The sequence below is a fragment of the Hemicordylus capensis genome, chromosome 11 (genome assembly GCF_027244095.1).
Source record: "Hemicordylus capensis ecotype Gifberg chromosome 11, rHemCap1.1.pri, whole genome shotgun sequence".
Taxonomy (NCBI): Eukaryota; Metazoa; Chordata; class Lepidosauria; order Squamata; family Cordylidae; genus Hemicordylus; species Hemicordylus capensis.
The window spans coordinates 23118090-23141609 of record NC_069667.1 but is presented as its reverse complement, the minus strand read 5'-3'; the positions used below and the strand labels follow the sequence as shown (position 1 = coordinate 23141609).

Genomic DNA, 23520 nt, shown 5'->3' with positions numbered 1-23520 from the left:
TCCATTCATGCAATTTTTTTAGGGTATTAACTCTTTCAAATCTTCTGGCCCATTAATCAGCTGAAACTAGCCACAGACCGCTGTCCTGCTCATGAGTAATGTCTCAATCCTCATTCCTATTGGTCTCATTAACACAGCCGTGTCGGTAGCCAGCAGATGAAATTTAATTCCCATCCACTTAAAAATAAATTAACAGGTGCAACAGAATCTCCATCTTCCCAGGGGAGTTGGAAGCTGACTGGGGAAACTTGCAGAATATTTCACTTCAGGCAAAGTTTGGGGGGTTAAAAGCAGGTGCCAGCTTGTCTGGAAGGACTTGGAACTATGCTGTGAAGCTTTTCAATGCCTGGAAATAAATGCAAACAATGGCTTCCCACAAAGGAACGAGAGCTGCTAAAGGAAGTGAAGTTGAGAGTGACGTCAGCTGGATGTGAATTGGGAGCAAATCTCTGTCTGGGGTAGTGCACTCATCTCATTACCCCTGCTAACTCAGCAAAGAGACACCTTTTAAAAGTGGTGATTCTCTTTATTTAGCAGAGGGAGAGCAACTGGCCCTATCCAGCCCCAGCACAGCATCCCTCCCGTGGCTGTGGCTGGCATCTGTCTGTTTCTTTTTTAGATTGGGAGCCCTTTGGGGACAGGGAGCCATTTTTATTTATTTACATCTATGTAAACCGCTTTGGGAACTTTTGTTGAAAAGCGGTATATAAATATTCGTCGTATTCGTATCTCTACAGCAGGGGTGGCTCGAGGTATTGTGGCCAGCCACCCTGAGACAAGGTGCCAGATGCAGATTTGTCCCACATTCCTGGTGGGGGCCAGCCCCCCCCCCAACCAGCCCTGGCAAGCTTTGAAAGTGGCATGAGCAACAGGAAGATTGCCACAGCTCTCCTCTCCTCTCCTCTCCTCCCCTCTCCTCTCCTCATCTCATGCTTCTTCCAAACTTTGCAAGCAACGTGAGAAGCACTCCTTGCAAGGCATGCAAGAGCCGCATCAGTCCCTAAGAGCTGGTTTGAGGGTGGTGGCGAGGAACATTTTGCCACCTGCCCCAACAATCTGCTGCCTGAGGCAACCACCTCACCTTGCCTCATGAAGGGCCGCCTCAATCTGTAGTCAGCCACACTGGATGTGTGTCTATACATGTCATCGTCATCGTCTTCCTTATGGTCACTGACCAGAAAAGTATGCATGTATAAATGTAGTGCTAAACCAAAATCAGAGGATCAGTTTGGTTGAGGAAGGCAGACTAGGGCAGCGTTGCCTGAAGAATTTGGGGTGTCCTCTCTGTGACCAAGCATGGATTTTGCATATAGAAGGACTTTATTTATATTATTTATTATTAATTTACTACATTTGTATACCGGCTTTCTGCCTTGACAAAGGCACCCAAAGCGGTTTACAATATTAAAAGAAGCAAATTACAGAATGTTAATAAAATGTTGTCTTGGGCTTTTGGTCTTTTCGGGAGCCAAGGACAAGAGCTCTCTGGCCTGGGTGCCTTCTTTCTTGCCTTCCTCTCGGGGTACACTGGTCTTTCCGTCAGTTCTTTAGTTCTTTCCTTGCACTGCATTATAAAGCTTTCTCTCTCTGTACAGAATATTGCCCTGACGCCAGAATATAAGCAGGTGTGGGTTTTAGATGCCACATCACTTCTGTCTGCTCTCTCTATCCGCGTCGCTGAATATCACCCTTGCGGTTTCATATTGATTTGCTGCTATCAGGTGCCGTGGAAATTGTTTTCGTTCAACTGAGCAGCTTAAAAACTCTGCCTATGACGATGCCTGTTGAAATGACTGATTTGATTCGGTGGCTTGCACAGATCATTACTCTGCATAATTACGGCTCCTTATTTACCTGTGCTGTGTTGTCACCTTCCTAGGGTCGTCACGTGAAGACTGGGCAGCTCGCGGCCATCAAGGTGATGAATGTGACGGAGGTGAGCAAACGCTTCGCTCGGCTTTGCTGGGAGGGGTACAACCCAGGGCCAGTTCCAAACTTCCATCCGTGGGAGTGTTGACCGAAAGAATATAACCCAAGGCAGGGCTATGCAGATTATGGGGCGGGGCTATGCAAATCGCAGCTGGCTTGAGTCCTGGTAGCTGGGAAGCTGGCTCAGCTCCCAATCCGTGATATTCCTGACTGGTTGCACCTGTTCCCTTTCTTCTGTGTAAGTGAGTGGCTACAATTCATTCCTTTCACATGCCCGCACGGTGAAGAATGGCCAACCTGAGGCTCTCCAAACTGTTGCCGGTCTGCTTGTTTGTTTAAAAGATTTATGAGCTGCCGTTCTTCATAAATGAATTCAGGGTGGCTTACACAAAAATTCATTAGAAGAAACCACAGTAAAGTACAACCTCTAAAATGGTAGGGAAAGGGTTGATGAGGACCACAGCTCTCCTCGGCCCTCGCCGCATTGGCCATTGTGGCCAGAGATTATGGGAGTTCTAGTTGGATGGTAGCTGGGTAGCGTCAAGTTGGTTGCTCCAGTTTGGAGTGTTGGGTTAGGACTGTGGAGAGCCAGGTTCAAATCCTGCCCCAGCCAGAAAGCTCATAGGGTGTCTTTGGGCCAACCACCATTCCTCTGCTTAGCCTATCTCGCAGGGTAGTTTTCAGGCCACAAGGGCTCCAATGCCAATTTTCAAAGAATTGCACTGGCTGCCAATATGTTTCCGAGTGGAATACAAAGTGCTGGTTATTACCTATAAAGCCCTCAATGGCTTGGGTCCAGGGTCTTTAAGAGAGTGCCTTCTTTGTCATGAACCCTGCGGCCTACTAAGGAGAGGAGAGCTGGCCTGGTGGTAGGAAGCATGACTTGTCCCCTTAGCTAAGCAGGGTCGACCCTGGTTGCATCTGAATGGGAGACTTGATGTGTGAGCACTGCAAGATATTCCCCTCAGGGGATGAAGCCGCTCTGGGAAGAGCAGAAGGTTCCAAGTTCCCTCCCTGGCAGCATCTCCAAGACAGGGCTGAGAGAGACTCCTGCCTGTAACCTTGGAGAAGCTGCTGCCAGTCTGTGAAGACAATACTGAGCTAGATAGACCAAGGGCCTGACTCCGTAGAATGCAGCTTCCTATGTTCCCATGTTCCTATCATCTGGGGAGATCCGATTATGATTGTCACCAGTTTGTTTGGTGGCGACTTGGGACTGGGCTTTCTCCGTGGCTGCCCCAGGGCTTTGGAATATGCTCACTGTCCGAATAAGAGCATCTCCATTTCTGATTGCTTTTTGGAAGACCCTCAGGATGCACCTGTTTTCTCAGGCTCTTAAATTAATTTTAAACTGTTTAAATTGTTTTTATCCTATGAAATTGTTTTGACCTTTTTATTCTGTGAAATTATTTCAATTGTTTTCACTCTGTTTTATATTCTGTTTTAGATTGTGTACACTGCCTAGAGATTCACATATCAGGTGGTATATAAATATGGTAGATAGGTAGATAATAAAAGTTATAATGGGGACATACAGAATGACCAGCCGGATTGTAAAAATTATGGCTTTTTTATGGGAGAAAATGGTCTGCTTGTATAAATACAGCTTTTTGCGCTTGGCTTTCCTTTCTGAAAGTACTGAGGATGGTTCGGCGGCCACCTGGCCTTGTTTCCAATCGTGTTAGTACAATTGGGGCATGGCAATTGAAGACGCTAGTTGTGTATATTTTGCTGGTCTATAATAATGAAGCTACAAAGCCTCTTCCTGCTTATTTCTGGGTGATTATCTGTTTCCAGAGATAGCAAATAGAAGATTTCCTGTTGCTTCACTGCAGCCCCTGCTGTGCTTCATAATATCCGTGCCCCTCAGATAGCAGCCAGTTCCTCTCTGGAATCTAGGCCACTGTAGGCACGCCAGCCGGGCAGAGGAGAGGGCAAGTTGTCGATGCAAATGTGGCTTTTTTTCTCCCATTTCCCAAAGGCTCAGGGAAAGAGAGTATTTAATGGCTAAAGTGGTGTTGCAGTTATAGCATAAATTTGAGGAGCACCACTGTGTGTGTGAAGCTCCTTTCTTCTCAACCAGGTCCACCTTGCCCAGGGCCTTCTGACTGGCAGTCCCTTTTCCAAGGTTTCAGACTGGGGCTGAAACGGGGACCTTCTGCTCAGCCACTGAATTATGGCCTCTTGTCTCTCGCAAATCAAATTTATTTACTTACTTACTTACTTATTTATTTAACATATTGTTATACTGCCCAAAACTTGCGTCCCTGGGCGGTTTACAACAAGATAAAAACAAAAGTTAAACATGAGTTAAAAACGAAACAAACAAAAATGTAAAACGCAACAATTTAAAAATTCTAAAACAATATTCTGAAAACAACATTAAAACAATCAAAACAATATCCGTTAAAAGCCTGGGTGAACCGATGTGTCTTTAAAGACTTTTTAAAAGTTGTCAGAGATGGGGAGGCTCTTATTTCACTAGGGAGCGCATTCCAAAGCCTCGGGGCAGCAACGGAGAAGGTCCGTCTCTGAGTAGCCGCCAGACAAGCCAGTGGCAAATGCAGACGGACCTCTCCTGATGATCTCAATGGGCGGTGGGTTCATGACAAAGAAGACGTTCTGTTAAATACCCAGGGACCAAGCTGTGTAGGGCTTTATAGGTTATGACCAACACCTTGTATTTTGCCTGGAAACATATTGGCAGCCAGTGCAACTCCTTCAATACGGGAGTAATATATGGTCTCTCCTAGATGACCCAGAGACCTGCCTGGCTGCCGCATTCTGGACCAACTGCAGTTTCCAGAATACATACAAGGGCAGCCCCACATAGAGCGCATTGCAGTAATCCAGTCTGGAGGTTCCAGCAGATGTGCCACTGTTTTGAGGTCGTCTATCTCAAGAAACGGACGCAGCTGGCGTATCAGTCAAAGCTGATAGAAGGCACCTCTGGCCACCGCCTCAACCTGGGACACTAGGGAGAGACTTGGATGCAGAAGCACCCCTAAAACATAGCTTTAGCTATAGAACCATAGCTGAAAAAGTGTACTGTTTAATTATATATGAAGCTGCCTTCTATGGAGCTAGACTATTGGTCCATCTGGGGAGGAGAGCTGGTCTTGCGGTAAAAAAGTAAAGTTGTGCCATTGAGTCAGTGTCGACTCCTGGCAACCACAGAGCCCTGTGGTTGTCTTGGATAGAATCCAGGAGGGGTTGACCATTGCCATCTCCCCCGCAGTATGAGATGATGCCTTTCAGCATCTTCCTCTATCACTGCTGCCCAACAGAGGTGTTTCCCAGCAGGGATTCGAACCGGCAACCTCTTGCTCGCTAGGCAGGTTACTTCCCGCCTGTGCCATTAGGTGGCTAGCAGGCATGAATTGTCCCCTTTGCTAAGCAGGGTTTGTCCTGGTTTATACTTGAATGGGAGACTACAGTGTGAGCACTGTAAGGTATTCCCTCAGGGCATGGAGGCGGCTGAGCTGCTCTGGGAAGAGCATCTGTATGGTTGCATGGAGAAGATTAAACAGTTCCCCTTCCTGGCATCTCCAGGTAGAGCTGAGAGAGACTCCTGCCTGCAACCTTGGAGAAGCTGCTGCCAGTCTGTGTAGACAATATTGAGCTAGATGGACCAAGGGTCTGACTTGGTATAAAGCAGCTTCCTATGTCCCCGTGACTCAAGATTGCCTACCCTGACTAGCAACAGCTTCTCAGGGTTTTTGCTGACCAGTTTTGCCAATTAAAACAATTGACGGGGAAGAATCTCTGCCTTTGGTGGAGGCTGCTTGGAAGGAGGCGTTGCCAGAACAGTAACTCATCCAGAGACCTTTTCTGTGAAGCCGTATTCCCTGGACTCACAGAAGCTTATCATGATTTAAGTCAATTTATTTCTCACAGCACTCTAGGATTCTTCTCACAATGCACAGTTAAAGAATTGCTGGTTTGCACAGACAGTATTCATTCAAATGGAACTTACGGATGGTAATATTCGTAGGGTATTTCCCAAGCCCTTTCTATTCTGTCGATGCTGAAAATGCATTTTGTTCCAGTTCGAAGGACCCTGGCAACATTTCGGTCTGCCCTTCTGGGTCCCCCTTTATCTTAAGCTTTGATCCTGGGCCGTTTGGCTGTGAACTGCTCAGACAGCAGGATGCTGTGGTCAGCACAGGATGATCGACCCATCTGTCAGGAAGAGCTCGTTTCGGATTTGTATTTCTGGGAGGGGTGTGGGAACATCATCTGCGAGGCTAGATCAGAGAGGAAGTGTGGTTTTCCGAGCATCTCCCCCGCTGCTGGTGGTACTTCCTGTTATCTGATGATAGCGCTACTGGGCAGGGCATGTTTTAATGAGATCAAAGCCTTTCATTCTTCATCTGTTGAGGGGGAAACGGTTCTAATGAGGGGTTCGTGTTGCACCAGACACGGGTGCATCAAGCTCGTCTCTGCCTGCTTCATGCTTCTTCTTTTGCAGTACAGTTTAGGTGGCCTTCCATCTGATAATGCGACTTTGCATTTCCTGCAGGACACTTCAGGTATTCAGTTCAGAGGATGTGGCAGGCAGATGTTATCTCAGCCATTCCTCTAACAGGCAGGAGCAGATTTCAGGCTTGCGGAATCTACTTGGTGTTTTACTAGAAACCGCCCCCCCCCCCCGCAAGTCCACCAACCAGAGCCAGCTACAGAATAGATACTAGGCCTTAGAGGCAAGATGCCTCTAAATACCAGTTTCGGGGGCTTTTACACATAGCAGGTTTTACCACGAATTTACAGGGAGGCTTTACTGCGAACTTGAAGTTGTCCCCCAAAACCAACACAAATAGTGGATTTTTTTTTTTTAACCCCGGCTACACTCTAATGTGCTGTGAAAAACCCTAATTTCGCAGGGACTTTGGGGTAAATCTAGGCGATATGTGAACGCACCCCTGCTCCATTCCGGAGTTGAAGGGCTTCAGAAGCGCCGTGTGAAAAGCTTCCTGGGATGCAGCAGCAGGGCAGGCCCTCAGCTCTTGCCTGTGGGCTTCCCAGAGGCATCTGGTGGGCCACTGTGTGAAACAGGATGCTGGATTAGGTAGGCCTTGGGTCTGATCCAGCGGGGCTCTTCTTATGGAGTGGAGCCAAATGGAAAATGGTGGCAGGTATTATTATCCAGGAAATACTGTCTCTCTTGTGGTCCCAGAAAACCTCTTTTTTGCAGTCTTTCAGAGATGGATGAGTGCAGTATCAGGGCAGTTCTCTTGCTGCCTCCAAAACTGATGGGGACTATACGGGTTAAGGTAGTGGAAGAAGAAGAAAACAACTCCTTCGTGGAAAGTGATCCTTTATGTATTTGGAACCAGCAGTTGGTTTCTGTATATGCAGGTGATATCCAGTGTAGAGCCATACACTGAAATGATCTGCATATACAATACAAATCTGTTTGCAGGAGGAAGCCTTTTGCTGCTGTTAAACAATTGTTAAATCCTTGCCAATTTACTGCAGATCATCCAGCAGATCATCCAGGGGATGATCCAGCAGATCATCTAGGGGTTCCCAACCATTGGTCCTCAAATATTGTCATAGGAACATAGGCAGCTGCAATTTACCAAGTCAGACCCTTGGTCCATCTAGCCCAGGATAGTCTACACAGGCTGGCAGCGGCTTCTCCAAGGTTGCAGGCAGGAGTCTCTCTCAGCCCTATTCTTGGGAGATGCCAGGGAGGGAACTTGGAGCCTTCTGCATACAAACATGCAGGTGCTTTCCCCAAGCAGCCCCATCCCCGAAGGGGAAAATCTCATGGTGCTCACACATGTAGTCTCCCATCAAATGCAAACCAGGGTGGACTCAGCTTAGCAAAGGGGACAATTCATGCTTGCTACCACAAGACCAGCTCTCCTCTGATGGACTACAACTCCCAGGGGCTGACGGGAGTTGTAGTCGAACAACATCTGGGGACCCAAAGTTGGGACCTCCTGGCTTAGCAGATCCTGATCTGTCCACCCTGATTTCCCACTAAGCTAGGGCAGTATTATGAACCCCAGATTTTGGATGGGAGCTGATTCTGAGAGGACAGTGGCTTGCTTAAGGCTACCTGGCAGATTCAAAGGTGAGGTAAAGCACTGTTTTTACATCTGCTACTCTTCAGTCCTTGCTGTTAATTAAGAAAGAGTAATAATACCCAAAGAGGGGTTAATCAGGATATGACTTTAACCACCTTGTGAACTCTTTTCCTTTTAAGATTAAAGGTGTGTGCTTTGTACACTAAACAGTGTGAGTTTCAAAATGGTTTCTGAATGTGTGTGTCTTATGCACGTAATAACCCTTTGTGCCCAGAAACAACCTTTACTAGCTGGGCAAATTTGCACCTTTTAGAATGGCGGCTCTTTTATAAGTTCCTGTTCAGCCTCAACACAGCATCCCTCCAATAGCTGCTGGTGGTGTCCGCCTTTATTCCTCTTTTTAGACCGTGAGCCCTTTTGGGGCAAAGAACCATTTTCTCATTCCTTTCTCTAAGTAAGCCACCTTGAGAACTTTTTTGTTGTTGAAAAGCAATTTTTTTTAGACTTCTTTAATGTGTAAAATAGAATAAAATAAGCGATTTGCTTGGAACTAGTGATTTGCTCAGAGGTGGGGAGGGGGTTGCCAATTTTCAGTGCGTTTTAATTCTCCTGACATATCAAAGTTGCTTTGCCGTTGTTTGCAGACCAGATAGTCTCTGAGCACATTAAGAGTGCAACAGTAAGAATGCTGAAAGAGCCCTGTGGGTTCAGAGTAAAGGAGAGGTTTTTCTATTATGTTTGTACTCCAAAAGCACAAGAATTCAGATGGAGACAGCATACAGAACAAACATCTTTCCTCAGCAAGCAGCTGGTTTGCCTACACAGCTCCTCCTTCTATTCCTATTTGGTGTTACATCTACTTTACACACGAGTACTCCTAATATGCAGTCACTACAATCTCTGGAACAAAAGGTTATTAGATGCATAAGACATCCGCTTTCAGAAGCCATTCCGAATCCCACGCATGTTTAATGTACAAAGCATACACCCTTAACCTCAAAGAAAACGAGTTTGCAAGTGGTTAAAGTCACTTCCTGATTAACCTCTCTTTGATTGCTGTATTGCTATTCTTTTTCCATTTATTTTTTTTTTAAATCATGATTTAAAAGTAGTAGATGTGAGTACAGCGCTTCACCTCATTCTTGAGCTCTCCAGGTAGCCTGAAGAAGACCACCATTTAGCCCAGCATCCCAGTTTATCTCACTTGCCAGCCAGATGCCTCTGGGAAGGCCATCCGTAAGTCAGGAATATGATGCTGTTGCCCCCACCCCTTCCAGCAACTGATATTCAGTGGCATCTTGTCTGAAGATGAAAGTTCCCATTTAGCCATTAATGGGTCTTTTCTCCCCCATGCATTTGTCCAACCCCCTTTAAAGCCAGCTAAGGCAGGAGCTGCTGCCACATCTTGTGGCGGTGAGTTCCATAAGTTAGCTGTGCATTATATGTAGAACCACTGTCTTGTATGTAGAAGCAATCAATTTCATTGTGTGACCCCAGGTTCTAGGAGAGATGGAGGGAAAAGTCTTTCAATCCACTTTCTCCACCCAAACCTTGTCTACCAAGAAGTTGTTTTAACATAAGAACAGCCCTGCTGGATCAGGCCCAAGGCCCATCTAGTCCAGCATCCTGTTTCACTCAGTGGCCAACCAGATGCCTCTGAGAAGCTCACAGGTAAGAGGTGAGGGCATGCCCTCTCTTCTGCTGTTGCTCCCCTGCAACTGGTATTCAGAGGCCTCTGCGGCTAGAGATGGCCTATAGCCCCCAGACTTTGATAGACCTGTCCTCCATGAATTTGTCCAAGCCCCTTTTAAAGCCATCCAAGCTAGTGGCCATGACCACATCCTGTAGCAGAGGGTTCCATAGATTAATCATGCACTGTGTGAAAAAGTACTTCCCTTTGTTGGTCCTCAGTTTCTTGGCCGTCAGTTTCATGGGATGACCACTTGCTCTACTCTCTACTTGTGCAAGCTCTAGTGAAATAACAGCGAGCTGTGCAAGATAACTGCTCTGCACATGTCCTCTTAGGCCCCTGGTCAGGATTCAGACAGCTCTGCCACCCGTGATCTTGTCTCTTTTTTTTTTACAGGATGAGGAAGAAGAAATCAAACTGGAAATAAACATGCTGAAGAAATATTCGCATCATAGGAATATTGCAACTTACTATGGAGCATTTGTAAAGAAAAGTCCTGCAGGTCAGGACGACCAGCTGTGGGTACGTAACGTTTTTTACTGAGCTGTAGCTCAGAGTATTTATCACGCTCAGTTTCTAGCTTTTAAAATAACTTTTAATTAGAAACGATTGTGGTTTTTAGGCTGCCTTTTAACTTGTTGACTCAATTTGGTTAATTTTATTACTTTTATTGTATATTTATTCATTCATTCATTCATTCAAAGCAAGGCTGTCTTCAGGGCAAGCACTGTAAGATATTCCCCTCAGGGGATGGAGCCACTCTGGGAAGAGCATCCAGGCTCCAAGTTCCCTCCGTGGTATCTCCAAGCTAGGGCTGAGAGAGATTCCTGCCTGCAACCTTGGAGAAGCCGCTGCCAGTCTGCGAAGACAGTACTGAGCTAGATAGACCAATGGTCTGACTCAGTATATGGCAGTTTCCTATGTTCCTATGTCCTAAGACAGTACTGAGCTAGATGGACCAATGGTCTGACTCGGTATATGGTAGCTTCCTATGTTGCTGTCTCAAGGGGCTCACTGCAAAGAGTGGTAGTATAGAGACCAGAATGATGTTGCTTGGTCCAGACTGTCACCTAATATCTGGAAGATATAGTGTAATGTTAGGTGTGGAGGATCATGCCTAAATGCAACAAAAAAAAACCAAAAAGGACTTTCAGGTTTTCACCACACCTATAATTTTGTGCTGATACTCGGAGATCAGCCATGGCTATTGACCATCTGGAAGGTGACTGATAGCCGCTATAATTGTCATTTTGCACAGTTATCCGTGAAATTAGCCATTGTGATTGAAGCAACAACAAAAAATCTAATAGGATAAAATGTTGTCTGCAATGATAGAAGGTGCTTTGGTTATTAAAAAGGTTGTTATGGGCAAAACATCAAAAAAAGGAGGGAGCATTCACAAATAGTGTGTGTGTGGTGGGGGGCATTTAATGCTAGCAGTAAAGACATGACTGCCAAATTCACTGGAATTTATTCTCAATTTGCTTTAGTAACCTTATTTGTTTTCTCTAAACAAAACCAATTGCTGAACTGATAATTCTTGAATTATCCTTGCCATTTGGAATTGAGGATAATTCCCAAGGCCACGGGTGTGATGCCTTAAATCCACAAGACCTGGTCAGATTATGGTAGATATCTGCATTTTATTTGTTGGCCTAGTTCAGACAATCCAACAAGCCATAATTTGTGTTAAGTGACAAGCTCAAGCATTCCTTTTTCTCTCCTCCTCGCTTCACCCACCTGGATGAATGAAAAACATTTCTGGTTTATTAAACCATAGTTTCCTGTGACGTCGGGATGGGGAAACGCTAGTTTGAGCACTGCCTGCAAACCAGTTTATCAGACTGCAGTTTGGTCCTGATTTTCAATCTTGGGTTGTAGGGAACACGCTCAAACCACAGTGTTCCCGCTGCAAACTGTGGCTTGGCAAACCAGGATGTGTTATGTGAAAGTTGGATGTGCATGGGGAGGGAGCACATAAATAAGTTCCTGAGGGACCAGGAGTGTGGATTCTGAACCAGACCCAAATACACTATGGCTATGGTGAACTGGAAAGCAAGGAAGGAAATCAGGGCTTGTGAGGTGAGGAGGAGGAAAAGGGGAAGGGAGTGTGGTAACCCAAAGAGCAGTCCTGACATCCAGGCCGTGGTTTTGCTGTGGTGTCGCAACTGGGCCATAGTGTGATGTTTTGTGTTGCTTCGGATAGTGCAGCCGTTATGTATTAACCCCTGCTAACTGGGCAAAGAGGCACCTTTTTAATGTGGTGATTTTCTTCATTTAGCAGGGGGAGAGTAACTGGCCCTCTCCATCCCCAGCATAGCATCCCTCCAGTGACTGCTGCTGTTACCTATCCTATGTTTCTTTTTTTACATTGTGAGCCCTTTGGGGACAGGGGACCATCTTATTTAATATTTAATTATTTTTCCTGTGTCAACTGCTTTGAGAACTTTAAAAAGAGGTTTTAAAGTTCTACCTAACTACAGTGATCTAGCAGATTCCTCAAATCCTTGCATTTCACAGTAAATAACTATGCTTTGGTTTCTCCACAGCTGGTGATGGAGTATTGTGGAGCTGGTTCTGTAACTGATCTGGTGAAGAAGACAAAAGGAAACTGTTTCAAGGAAGACTGGATTGCATATATATGCAGAGAAGTTCTCCGAGTGAGTCAGCTCAGTGAAGCTTCAGAGCATGGGTTGATATTGCTTTCGTATCAAATCTGACTTAGCACACATGCAGCATCATAACTTTTTAAATGACACATTCGTTTCCCCCTCTTGTCCATTTATTTGCAAACGCCCTGACTTCAGGGCAGCTGACCGTGTGTGGAACAGATAGAATTTCTGAAAATGCTGCCTTGGGATGTAATGGTTGTCAGCTTTGCCTCAAAGAAACGTAAACGAGGCTTCCAGAACCTCGTGCCTGTATTTCCCACTATTTTGGGTGCCAGCCTTCCCCTGATTCCTTCCCTAGGCTTCCTATTCACCTACCTAGGTTTATTTATTCAACTTATATACGGCATTTTGACAAATTGTGCTCAAGGGGCAATCATCAGTGTTGAAATACAAAACAATAAAGACAACCAGCAGTTTGGAATAAATAAAACACACAATCCAGTGCAGATCAGGCACAGAAGAGCATACAGCAACGGTTCATGTGGGTCAATTGCCCACTAAAAGCCTGTCTAAAAGAGATTGTATTTCACACCGATGGAAGAGGGATGATGAGGGATCCTGCTGGCCGTCTGAGGGAAGGGAGTTCTCCAGCCTAGGGGCCACCACTGAAAAAGCCCTGTAGATAGCACACCATGTCCACAAACTTTGTACAAGGCAAATAGGTCACCATGTGGTCAACAGAAGCAAATTAGTTTACTAGTTATTGAATCTCCCACTAGCATTACCTCTTTGGGAGGCATTTGGTGGGAATCTGCCATCGTTTCATCACCCAAGATACAAGTCCTTTTTAGTCTGAAGAGAAGCAGAAAAGGGCGAGAAGGTGAAAGCTGTGTGGTTTCTTTTCTTCTAGGGATTAGGACACTTACACAGTCATCACGTTATCCACCGGGATATCAAAGGGCAGAATGTTCTCTTAACAGAAAATGCTGAAGTAAAACTCGGTAGGTTATCTTTGTAGCTTTGATGAAGACAATGATGCATTACTGGTTATCTCTTTTACTATAAAGCATGATGTACAGCCCATGATAGAGATGCTTTAAATGTAATGATAGCATTGTGAACCGACTGTGTTGACAAAGGCCATTGTGGTTGGGGATGATAGAACATGTAATCCGACGACATCTGGGGACTCAAGGTTGGGAACACCTATCTTTTGGTCTTGCATATATGATAATAGTGAAGAAGAAACTGAAGAGTGCTTTAGAAATCTGTTAAACCTTTATGACATTACTACGTCCGATCCAGTCGTTGGGCTGGTTACCACATGCGCCTTTATCGTTTGACGGCTGTAGCATCCAGTGTTAACCTGCATGAGTGGATGAGCCACCACAGGTAAAACTTCCATCTCTTAGATCTCACTTCCAAGCCAAGTGGAGCCTAAGCACATGTAATTATTGTTGGTAGGTAGTGATTTTTATCCCCTAGTTAATTAGCAGAGCACTAAAGAAGTTACCCACTCCAGTTACAGAGCAGAATGCAAAGTTTAGAGAAGACACATGGCAATTCTTGTAGAATAAGATAGTAAGTAGATTTATTGGTGAAGTACACCTTTGGATAGGAAAGACCTAATCTAAAGAACTACATAATGAATAGGTGGGGGTGGGGGGTGGGTTTCCATCTGCTCTCTAAGATGAAAGGAAGGGATTCTGACTCTCAACAGGAAATACCTGAAAAGTCATATCAGGGGTCATAGAGTAGAGACAGGTAGAACAGCTAGGGAGACCCTTACTCACTGTCTTTACTCTCAGTGGCCCTGGTGGTCATTCAGATAGTTGGTGCAAAAGGTCGAGCACCTAAGGCACTGTAAGTAGATTAAGAAACAGACCCTGCCCACAGGCTTACAATCTGATGGACAGGGAACAAAAGGGGGAAAGGGATGGGGAGGAAAGTGTGGGGCAGGGGAAAGCAAATATAGGTACCAAAACTTTCCCGTTAAAATAATGGCCAATTCTTGGAGAAGAGGAGCCACAATGGCAGTTAATCCCAGTTTCAGTGATGGGTGGAGCCTTTTTATTCCACCTTTCAACTGCTGTTATCAGCTAAACATTGCAATCTCCGTCGTCGTCGTCGTCATCATCACCACCACCTCAAACACTTTGGCCCAGTTCAGATGTACCAGTTAACTGGAGTTAAGCATGGCCGAGGCTTCGAGTTTTAACTCCAAATCGCACCGCAGACGTTCACCAAACCGTGGCCAGCCAAACTCTAGTTGAAGGAGAGGGGAGCCCCTCCCTGTTGCCTGGCCACTGAGGCATATCCCCACCACCTCTCTATGATTGGAGTTTGGAACAGGCACGAAACTGCGGTTATAGCTGAGTCAGCATTTGGGCATAATGCTTTGGCGGCAAAGCCTCAGTTGTTGTCAGCGAAACTTGGAGATAACCAAAGGTTCAATTAGTTTGGTGAGGCAAACCAGAGTTAGTTTTTGGCCCATAACCATAGTTTTGTGCGTTCGGGCGCACTGCAGTTACAACCTCAGCCAGCTGTAACTGTGGTTATCCTGTATGTCGGCCAATAACTGAGTTCTGACATAAATCGAGACCATGGTCGGTTTAGCTCAACCATAGTTTAGCATTATGTCTGAACCTGAGCCTGCCCCATAACCCATGGTTTATTTGGAGCCAGTAAACCAGGACCTGAACTGAAGCTGGTTTGCAAACCACAGTTAGTGCTAATTATGATCTTACTTTATCTCTGAATTTCACAAACCATTGATAAAGCCATTGCTGTGTTTCAAGAGGCTGCTGCAACATGGAAACAGGAGTGAACTTGTGAAGCTGAGTTCTGAACAGATGGTTAAAGCATAAGTCAACAGGCAGTTCTAAATCATAGTTTGCTTATGAAGCGCAAACTACGGTTGGAGTCCTTGACCATGGTTAGCACAAGCCGTGGTTATGCATTCTGCCTGAACCCAGCCAATGCTTTCTGTGGAGATGGTCCACACATTCAGCTGCATGCCTTGAAGTGTCGAGTACACCTGTGATGAGAAATGGCATGACACACCAGCATGTTTGAATCAGCCCCTAGTCCTGTGACCTGGTCTCCTTTTCGGCTGCCTATTGTGTGGCATACACGTTCCTCGCTTGATTCATTGCTTTTATGCTTGCTTGGCTTTTGCAGTGGATTTTGGAGTGAGTGCTCAACTGGACAGAACAATTGGCAGGAGAAACACATTCATCGGGACTCCTTACTGGATGGCACCCGAGGTCATCGCTTGTGATGAAAACCCAGAATCAACATATGATTACAGAGTAAGTCTTGCTCAGACTGGCTAACCTCTTCTCAATTTCCTCTCTAAGCGTTTGGCCAAAAGAACAGAAAACACGCTTTGTTCGTGGGGTTTTTTTCCTTTGCCAATTGAAACTGATATGTTTGTTCTCAAAATCCACTGTCGTGCTCAGCACAACAACGTCTACTACATCTAGTAAACTTTGCCTCCCATTCCTTCATCCACTTCCCAGTTCAGGTCTCTGCTCTTTCCTCCTCATTCTCAGGAGGGCTTTTTCAGTAGTGGCCCCTGCCTCTTCGGTGCCCTCCCAGAGGGGCTTCATCTCTCTCCCTCTTGGATTAAAGGGGAATTAAAAGCCTTCCCTTTTTCGAGAAGTTTTTAAAAACTGACTGTATCTGGTTTTAGTCGGTTTTAGTCTATCCTCCCCCCCTTCCCTTCTCTCCTCTCTATTTACTCTTTTATCTTGCAGCGTTTTAGTGTGTCTTATTGTGTTTTGTTGTTGTATTGTGGTGTTAATGTGTTTTACTATAAATATTGTTTTATGGTTTATTGCAAGCCACCTCAGCCCTCAGTGTTCTGAAAGTTGTTGTTGTTGGTGGGTGGAATATAAATATTTTAAATAATAAATGTATTCCTCCTTTATCTAATGCTGCATCTCTCCTTTTGTCCTGCTGCCCTCTCACTCTCTCCCATCCCCCCTCTCTTTACTTTCTCAGCCTAGGATGGACCTCTTCTGTCCCTTCTAACTGCCTTCGAACCTTTTGCTCTCCCTTAAATTCATGGCCAATTAGCGGAATGAACCAATGTGTAATTAATACACAGTTTGGGGGGAAAGGGTGCGGTGGGGGGATGTGAAGTTAACTCCCTCTCTAACTTCTCTGTGAAGTTAACCTCTGAAACGAAAAAGGGAAGTGTTGTTAGCATATTCCAGAGGGTTAGTTCTGTTTGTTGCAGCAAAGACAACCGAGAGCATGAGAGTAGAGTGTAAGAGATTGATTGATTATAACACATGAGCATGTGATGGTATCTTATGCTGAGTTGGACTGTTGATCCAGCCAGGTCGGCAGCCTTTCCAGCTGCTTGAGATCCTTTAAACTGGAAATGGCCAGCAAATGAATTTGGGATCTTCTGTATGCAAACCATGTGCTTTACACTGAACTGTGGTCCCTACCCCTGTACCCCTCACTCAGGTCATGCTTATTGTGGCCAAGTCCTTATGGAGACAAACACTGGTAACATTTGCTATAGGAAATGCAGGGGATCTCAAACAGGGCCCTCTTGGTGGTTGCCCCTTTACAATGGAATTTGCTCCCTTAAGAGCTCTGCCATTCTCACCCTCTATGCAGAGTTTTAAAAGGCTGATGAAGATAGTAGTTGAGATGGGCTGCCAGGATGCTTTGATGGGTTGGTTTTAGTTCATCTGTGGCTTTATTGGCTGGAAGGATGAATGTTGGCAACTCTACAGAAAATAATAGCCTGACCTGCTTTTCTGCCATTAGAAACTCAACCAGTGAAGCTCTTCACAGCATGGAGATCAGCTTTATCACATGCTAAGGTCTCTACAGAGCAAGCTGTTGTTAAAGACTTAGCAACAGAGCTGGCTGACAGATGATTGTCTTTACTGAAGTTATATTGTATGGGTTGTTAATTTATTTGTATTGTAAAAACCTCTTGGGGCATAAGGTGGGTTAGGAGATTCTAAATTAAAACAAGTTTTGCTGTAGTCAAACTTTCCTCCCCCAGCCCCAGTCCTGTTTTCTTTCTAGAACTTTAAAAAATGGGCACAACCGCCTTGTTTGCTTTGTCTGAATTGATTAGTTCAGGACAGCTCTTCTGAGCTGAGCTGATGTCAGCTCAGTTCCTCTGCTTAACTGCAAGCCCTCCTTATGCAGGCCTCCAAAGAGGATTTGAGCAGACTGTAGCCCAAAAAAAGAGCTCGATTCTCAGGGAGTTTCCCAAGCGCTGATTCAGGCCTTTTACTGGAATATTTTTACACACGGTTGATGTGGCGACTGAAAAGTGGGCTGGTGTTGTCTTGTACCCAGCAGCACGGCTTGCTCTTTGACCGCATGTATACTGATTGTGTACGCTCTCTACACAATATATAACTAGCCCTTTTCTCCCCCTGGCATGGAAATGAGGGAATCATCTGAAAGAAGATGAGTGGTCAAAGAAACTCAAGGGAATTTAGAGCAAAACTGGGGGTCCCCAAGAGGAGAGCTGGTCTGGTGGCAGCAAGCATGGCTTGTCCCCTTAGCTAAGCAGGGTCCACCCTGGTTGCATATGAATGGGAGACTTGATGTGTGAGCATTGTAAGATATCCTCCACAGGGGATGGAGCTGCTCTGGGAAGAGCATCTAGGTTCCAAGTTCCCTCCCTGGCTTTTCCAAGATAAGGCTGTGAGAGATTCCTCCCTGCAGCCTTGGAGAAGCTCCTGCCAGTCTGTTTAGATAATATTTATTTTATTTTATTTATTTAACATATTTTTATTCCTCCCACAACTTACATATCTGGGTGGTTTACAACAAGATAAAAACAGAAACTAAAACATTAGTTGTTGTTGTTGTTATTTATTTGATTTCTATACTGCTCTTCCAAAAATGGCTCAGGGCGGTTTACACAGATAAATAATAAATAAATAAGATGGATCCCTGTCCCCAAAGGGCTCACCGTCTAAAAGAAACATAAGATAGACACTAGCAACAGTCACTGGAGGTACTGTCCTGGGGTGGATAGGGCCAGTTAAAACAAAAACAAAAAGTTTAAAACATTATAACAATTAAACATTTTTAAAAGAAAATTTTAAAACAGCATTAAAACAATATTAATTAAAAGCCTGGGTGGCTAATCCATATGCAGATATGGATTAGATACTGAGCTAGATAGACCAATGGTCTGACTCAGTATATGGCAGCTTCCTACGTTCCCCTTAGGTGTAGCGCCTGAGGGATTCTGAGGGACCCAGCGTTGGGACCAGCACCATTGGTCATGGGACCAGCATTGGCATTCTGAAGGCTGCATTGCTGAGCCCTGAGCCTGTAGCTTCAATGCAGTGGTGGCAGAGCTCTGTTGAGGCCCATCCAGGTTGAAGGAGGCCCAAGGAAGGCAGTTTGTGGAGGACCCTCTAAACCTGGAACCTGCCCTGAAAACAGTTTCTAAACCAATGTATCTTTGGGCAGGGTGGAGTGAGAGGCTCTCTAGGGAGTCACTGGAATTTCCTCAAATTTCAAACATTTGAATGCAGCCAAGAGAGTTTAAATGAAAATCAGCAAAATATCTTGGAAGGAGGTAGTGGTCTCCTTTTGGGACCAAGGGCTTGCCCAGAAGCAGGCTTTACTGTGGGTTTACTGAGAGTTCAAAGTTGTCCCCCACCAAAAAAAAAGAAGACAGGAAAAGTTGATTTTTTTTAACCCCGGATATAAATCGGGCTACACTTTAAAGTGCAATGAAAAACCCAAATTGTGTGTGAAGTGCTCCCCAATAGCTCACAGGGACTTTGGGGTAAATTTGGCTGATATGTGAACACACACCTTCCATTCTGGAGGAGATACAAACTTCCATGTGTGGAAAAACTTACAGGAGACATCCGTGGTCTCCTTTCAGGGATTACAGTAAATGTTATACAGTTTGGGGGATGCAGTGTGTTGGTTTGACTATATGTGCATTTGCTTCCCCAATGTCAGCATCTGAGATTGATGTTAAATGTTTTCAGTTAAATGTTACCAGTTTTCCTTAAAAACAAACAAACAAAAAACACGAAAAAAACACCCACCTTTTGAAACAGAGATTCCAACACACAGGCTGTGTGGGGTGGGGGGAAGGGAGAACATATTCCAACCAGTAAGTTGCATTCCTACTGTCCTTAACCATCACAGGCTCCTCCCCCTTATCTGCATATGGAATCCCCACTGCCCAGTGAGGTGCTTCTGCTCATGAACTCTCGCGAGAGCTGCCACACATGGGATTAGCCACGGGTACACCTTAGAGACGTATATATATAGATTGTACCTCTTGTTTACAGACACACTGTAAACAACCTTGGAAGATGATTCAGGCTGGAAAGGAGAGAATAGATACATTTAACCCAACAAAAGAAACCTACATGTAACTCCAAATGCTTTAGGATGTGTGTGTGTGTGTGTGTGTGTGTGTGTGTGTGTGTGTGTGTGTACGTGTGAGAGACCTGCATTTCACCATTGCTTTCCACATGTTCACTGTCTCTTTCCCTCTAGAGCGACCTGTGGTCCCTGGGAATCACTGCTATAGAGATGGCGGAAGGAGCTCCCCGTAAGTTAGTTATGTCTAGCTGTTTGTTATGTGTTCTGGCTTAATGCTGGTGTCCTTGTTCAACTTCAGATGTTGGCTGAAGATGGATACTTTGAAATATTCAGGGCCTCCAGTTGAATGCCCACAATGAAATAATAGCTCTGTTTTATTTGTAGCTAAGGGTTTTTTGTTTTTTTTAATAAAAAATAAAAATCCTGGCCACACTGTTTGAAGCAAAGAATTTTTTGCTATTCAGCGTGCATTAATGCCACCAGTACCCACACCCTTTTGAAGTCATTGTGTGGTGGAAAACCAGGAGAACTTGAGGGCTGTTTCTTCTGCTCTCCCCCACCCCCCACATATCCCCAGCTCCCCTTGCCCTGCAGCTGCGAGGACTGTGGTTTTCTGTGACAAATGATACAGACAGAGGAATCTTAGTAAATGACAACGGCTCCAGCAACTGGTACTCATAAGGGGGAAATTGCACCCACATGAGAATTAGCAATGCATTTGGCTTTCTAAAGGAGCCAAGTGGAAGAGATGCATTGCAAGCAATAGGGCTGATTCACAAGTTTATCCCTTGATGACTTGTGTGTGTGAATGGACCATCCTAGACATCTGCCCACTGACAGGACTTGCATACTCCTGCAGGCAACCATGTTTTTCAGGGGAGCTTCATTTAGCTCCCAGTCACCAGCGTGCAGTAACAGAGAGCAGAGAAGTGTGAAGTACTTGCATGTGTGAACTGAGTGTTTGTGTTTTCTCCCTTGCAGCCTTGTGTGACATGCATCCCATGAGGGCTCTCTTTCTCATTCCACGGAATCCTCCCCCTAAACTGAAGTCCCGGAAATGGTAATTAGCTTCTTAAAAACAGACTGTAACAAATGAAACTGCCTAATGCTGAGTCCCTACAGGCTTCAACTCCTAGGGCATGGCATGTTGCAGAATGCTGGAGGTCTCAAGCTGGGTTCTCCAACGCTCTACTCTCTGCACCACCAACCTTGCTTATAGATGAGGGAGCCACAGGCCTGCTCTCTGCTTTGTAACAGCGCCACCATTGCAGATGGCCAAAGAGTGTATTGCAGCTCCCAGTTCATCAGGGAACATAGGAACATAGGAGGCTGCCTTATACTGAGGCAGATGCTTGATACATCTAACTTGATACATCTTGTCTGCACTGACTGTCAGTGGCTCTCCAAGGATTCATTCAAGAGTCTTTCCCAGCCCTACTTGGAAATGCCAGGGAGTGAACCTGGGACTTTCTGCATGCAGATATGAAGGTGCTCTTCCGCTGAGCTACAGCCCCATCCCCTAAGGGGAATATCTTCCAGCACTTACATATAGTCACCCATCCAAGTGCAAACCAAGTCAGCCCTTGCTTAGCAAAGAGTTCGCGTTTGCAATTACTATTACAAGACCAACTTTCTCCCTTGAACCCAGAGGGCCGCTAGGCTTCCTCTTGGTCCTGTAAAACGTCTGACTCCCATAGTCTGAAGTTCTGAATCGCTCATCACTCGGCACACATGGAAATGCCTCTTAGACTGGCTCCACTTTCCTGTTTCTCCAGGTTTCCAGCTCAACAACCTGTCTGGTCAAGTAGCAGTTTGTTCCCAGACCCAGCCCTTCCCTTTTTTGAATGGGCCTGTCTCCATCCCTGAGTTACGAGCCATTGGTTGCCCTGCCTAGAGGCTTGCTGTGACTGTCTGCCAAGCTTTTTGAGTGAACAGAGAGGTTCTGATTGATTGATTGTTTTCAAATTTTTCTTCTTTTCCTTTCAGGTCAAAAAAATTTCTTAGCTTTGTTGACAGTTGCCTGGTTAAGAATTACATGCACCGCCCAGCCACGGAAACCTTACTCAAGCATTCTTTCATCAGAGACATGCAGAACGAACGGCAAGTGCGCATCTTGCTGAAAGACCACCTAGATAGGACCAGGAAGAAAAGGGGAGAGAAAGGTAAGGCCCAAAAGGTTGCCAGCTTTGTCACTGCAAAATTTTAACAAAAATTTTCATGGAAGAGTAGACTGTTTCACTTGATCTGTGGTAACAACAATTGAATGTACATTCAACCGCTATCCACAGGCAAACTTGGCTCCCTGATAGGTTACTCACATGAGATGTGTATTTGCGAACTTGACACCTTCTAGGACCATTCACTTTGTATGTATCCTCTTTGACTCCATCACAGCTCAAGCATACCTACCTTCAGATTGCATTGGCGTTATCCAGGATCTTGCCACATGCATTATTTTTATTTATTTTATTTTACATTTTTTCAATATCCTGCTCTTCCTCCAAGGAGCCCAGTGGTGCATACATATTTAGGTTTCTCCTCACAACAACCCTGTGAGGTAGGTTAGGTGGAGAGAGAAGTGACTGGCCCAGAGTCACCCAGCAAGTATCATGGCTGAACTCGGATCTCCCCAGACCTAGTCCAGCACTCTAACCACTACACCACACTGGCATTACAGGTCACCGTTGCCACTCTGTGAGAACGGTCCAAAGGATTCCAGGCCTCATGGTCTCACTGTCCTACCCAACAAAAGACTAAAAATGTGCATTCTTCAGTGGTGGTTCATGACCCCTTCAATCCACAAACAGACTCCCTTTCAAGGGTCCTGCCCCTGCCGAGTTTGGTTCAGTTTTTTTCTCAGATGGCAGACCCTTCGCATTCTTGCTATTAAGCAGGCGTGGGCTTGTGTTCTTGATGGCAGACCACTGAAAGTTCCTCTGCAAGTCTATCTGAGTTTCCAAAAGGAAGGATGGGATATAAGTGGATTTGGAATGTTCTTAAATGTAGACACAAATTGCACAATTAGGTCTTGGCAAATCCCAGGCGCCAGGGAGCCATCATGCCTAGAAATTTAACCAGGGCACCTAGACCAGGATAGACTAGGATAGTCAGAGGCAGTGTTATTTAATTAAAACTGTATTTGTTCCGGGCAGCCCTGTTTATCTTCTAAGATATTATTTGTAAAGGAGATAAAGAGAAGCCCATTTACCTGACCACTTTGCAATGTCCATCATTAAGTCCAGTCAGTTTGTTCAAGTGTCTGTTGTCTGTCTCCCAAATTGTTGGGCTATGTCCTGGATCCAACGAAAATTGGTCAAGGCCTGAATTAGAATTATCAAAATTGAATTTTGACCACATTTTGGGAATTGATTTGAGATTCTAAGTGGATATGGCTGTTTGCTTTAGTAGAGTTGTATATCCTGCTTTTTGAGTGGAATACAAATTGTGTGTGTGTGTGTGTGTGTGTGTGTGAGAGAGAGAGAGAGAGAGGGAGGCGGGGGAGTATAAGTGGCATTGGGGAGAGAGATACCCATGTATAAAAATAGAATATAACATCTGTAGTAGTTAAATCTTTAGCTGGATTTTTTTTCCCCACTCCCTCTTTAGATGAAACAGAATATGAATACAGTGGGAGTGAAGAAGAAGGTGATGAGCTGAACGAAGATGAAGGAGAACCAAGGTTATATTTTGTAGCTGTAGATAAAATCCAAGTCGCCAAATGATCTTCACCTTGGGGAGAGAGGTGACTCCAAAGCTCTATTTACACATGATCAGAGCAGCTTCAGAGTTTGCTGCCTTCAGAGTCTTTTAAACTTGGACCTCTGGAGCTGCCTTATACAGAGTCGGACCACTGGCCTGCCTAACTGAGTATTGTCTACACTGACCGGCAGCACCTCTCCCAAGATCC

General features: G+C 45.2%; 1 protein-coding gene across 4 annotated transcripts in view; it reads left to right on the top strand.

Moving 5' to 3' along the window:
* Positions 1-23520, top strand: part of NRK (Nik related kinase) — a 95343-nt gene that overhangs the window by 18651 nt on the left and 53172 nt on the right. For all 4 annotated transcript variants that reach the window (XM_053273782.1, XM_053273781.1, XM_053273780.1 and 1 more), the window contains exons 3-11: positions 1880-1936; positions 10051-10176; positions 12204-12314; positions 13177-13267; positions 15447-15577; positions 19788-19842; positions 20595-20673; positions 21600-21775; positions 23220-23292. In XM_053273782.1, the coding sequence (XP_053129757.1) occupies positions 1880-1936; positions 10051-10176; positions 12204-12314; positions 13177-13267; positions 15447-15577; positions 19788-19842; positions 20595-20673; positions 21600-21775; positions 23220-23292 (899 nt within the window). The remainder of the gene's footprint in view (positions 1-1879; positions 1937-10050; positions 10177-12203; positions 12315-13176; positions 13268-15446; positions 15578-19787; positions 19843-20594; positions 20674-21599; positions 21776-23219; positions 23293-23520) is intronic.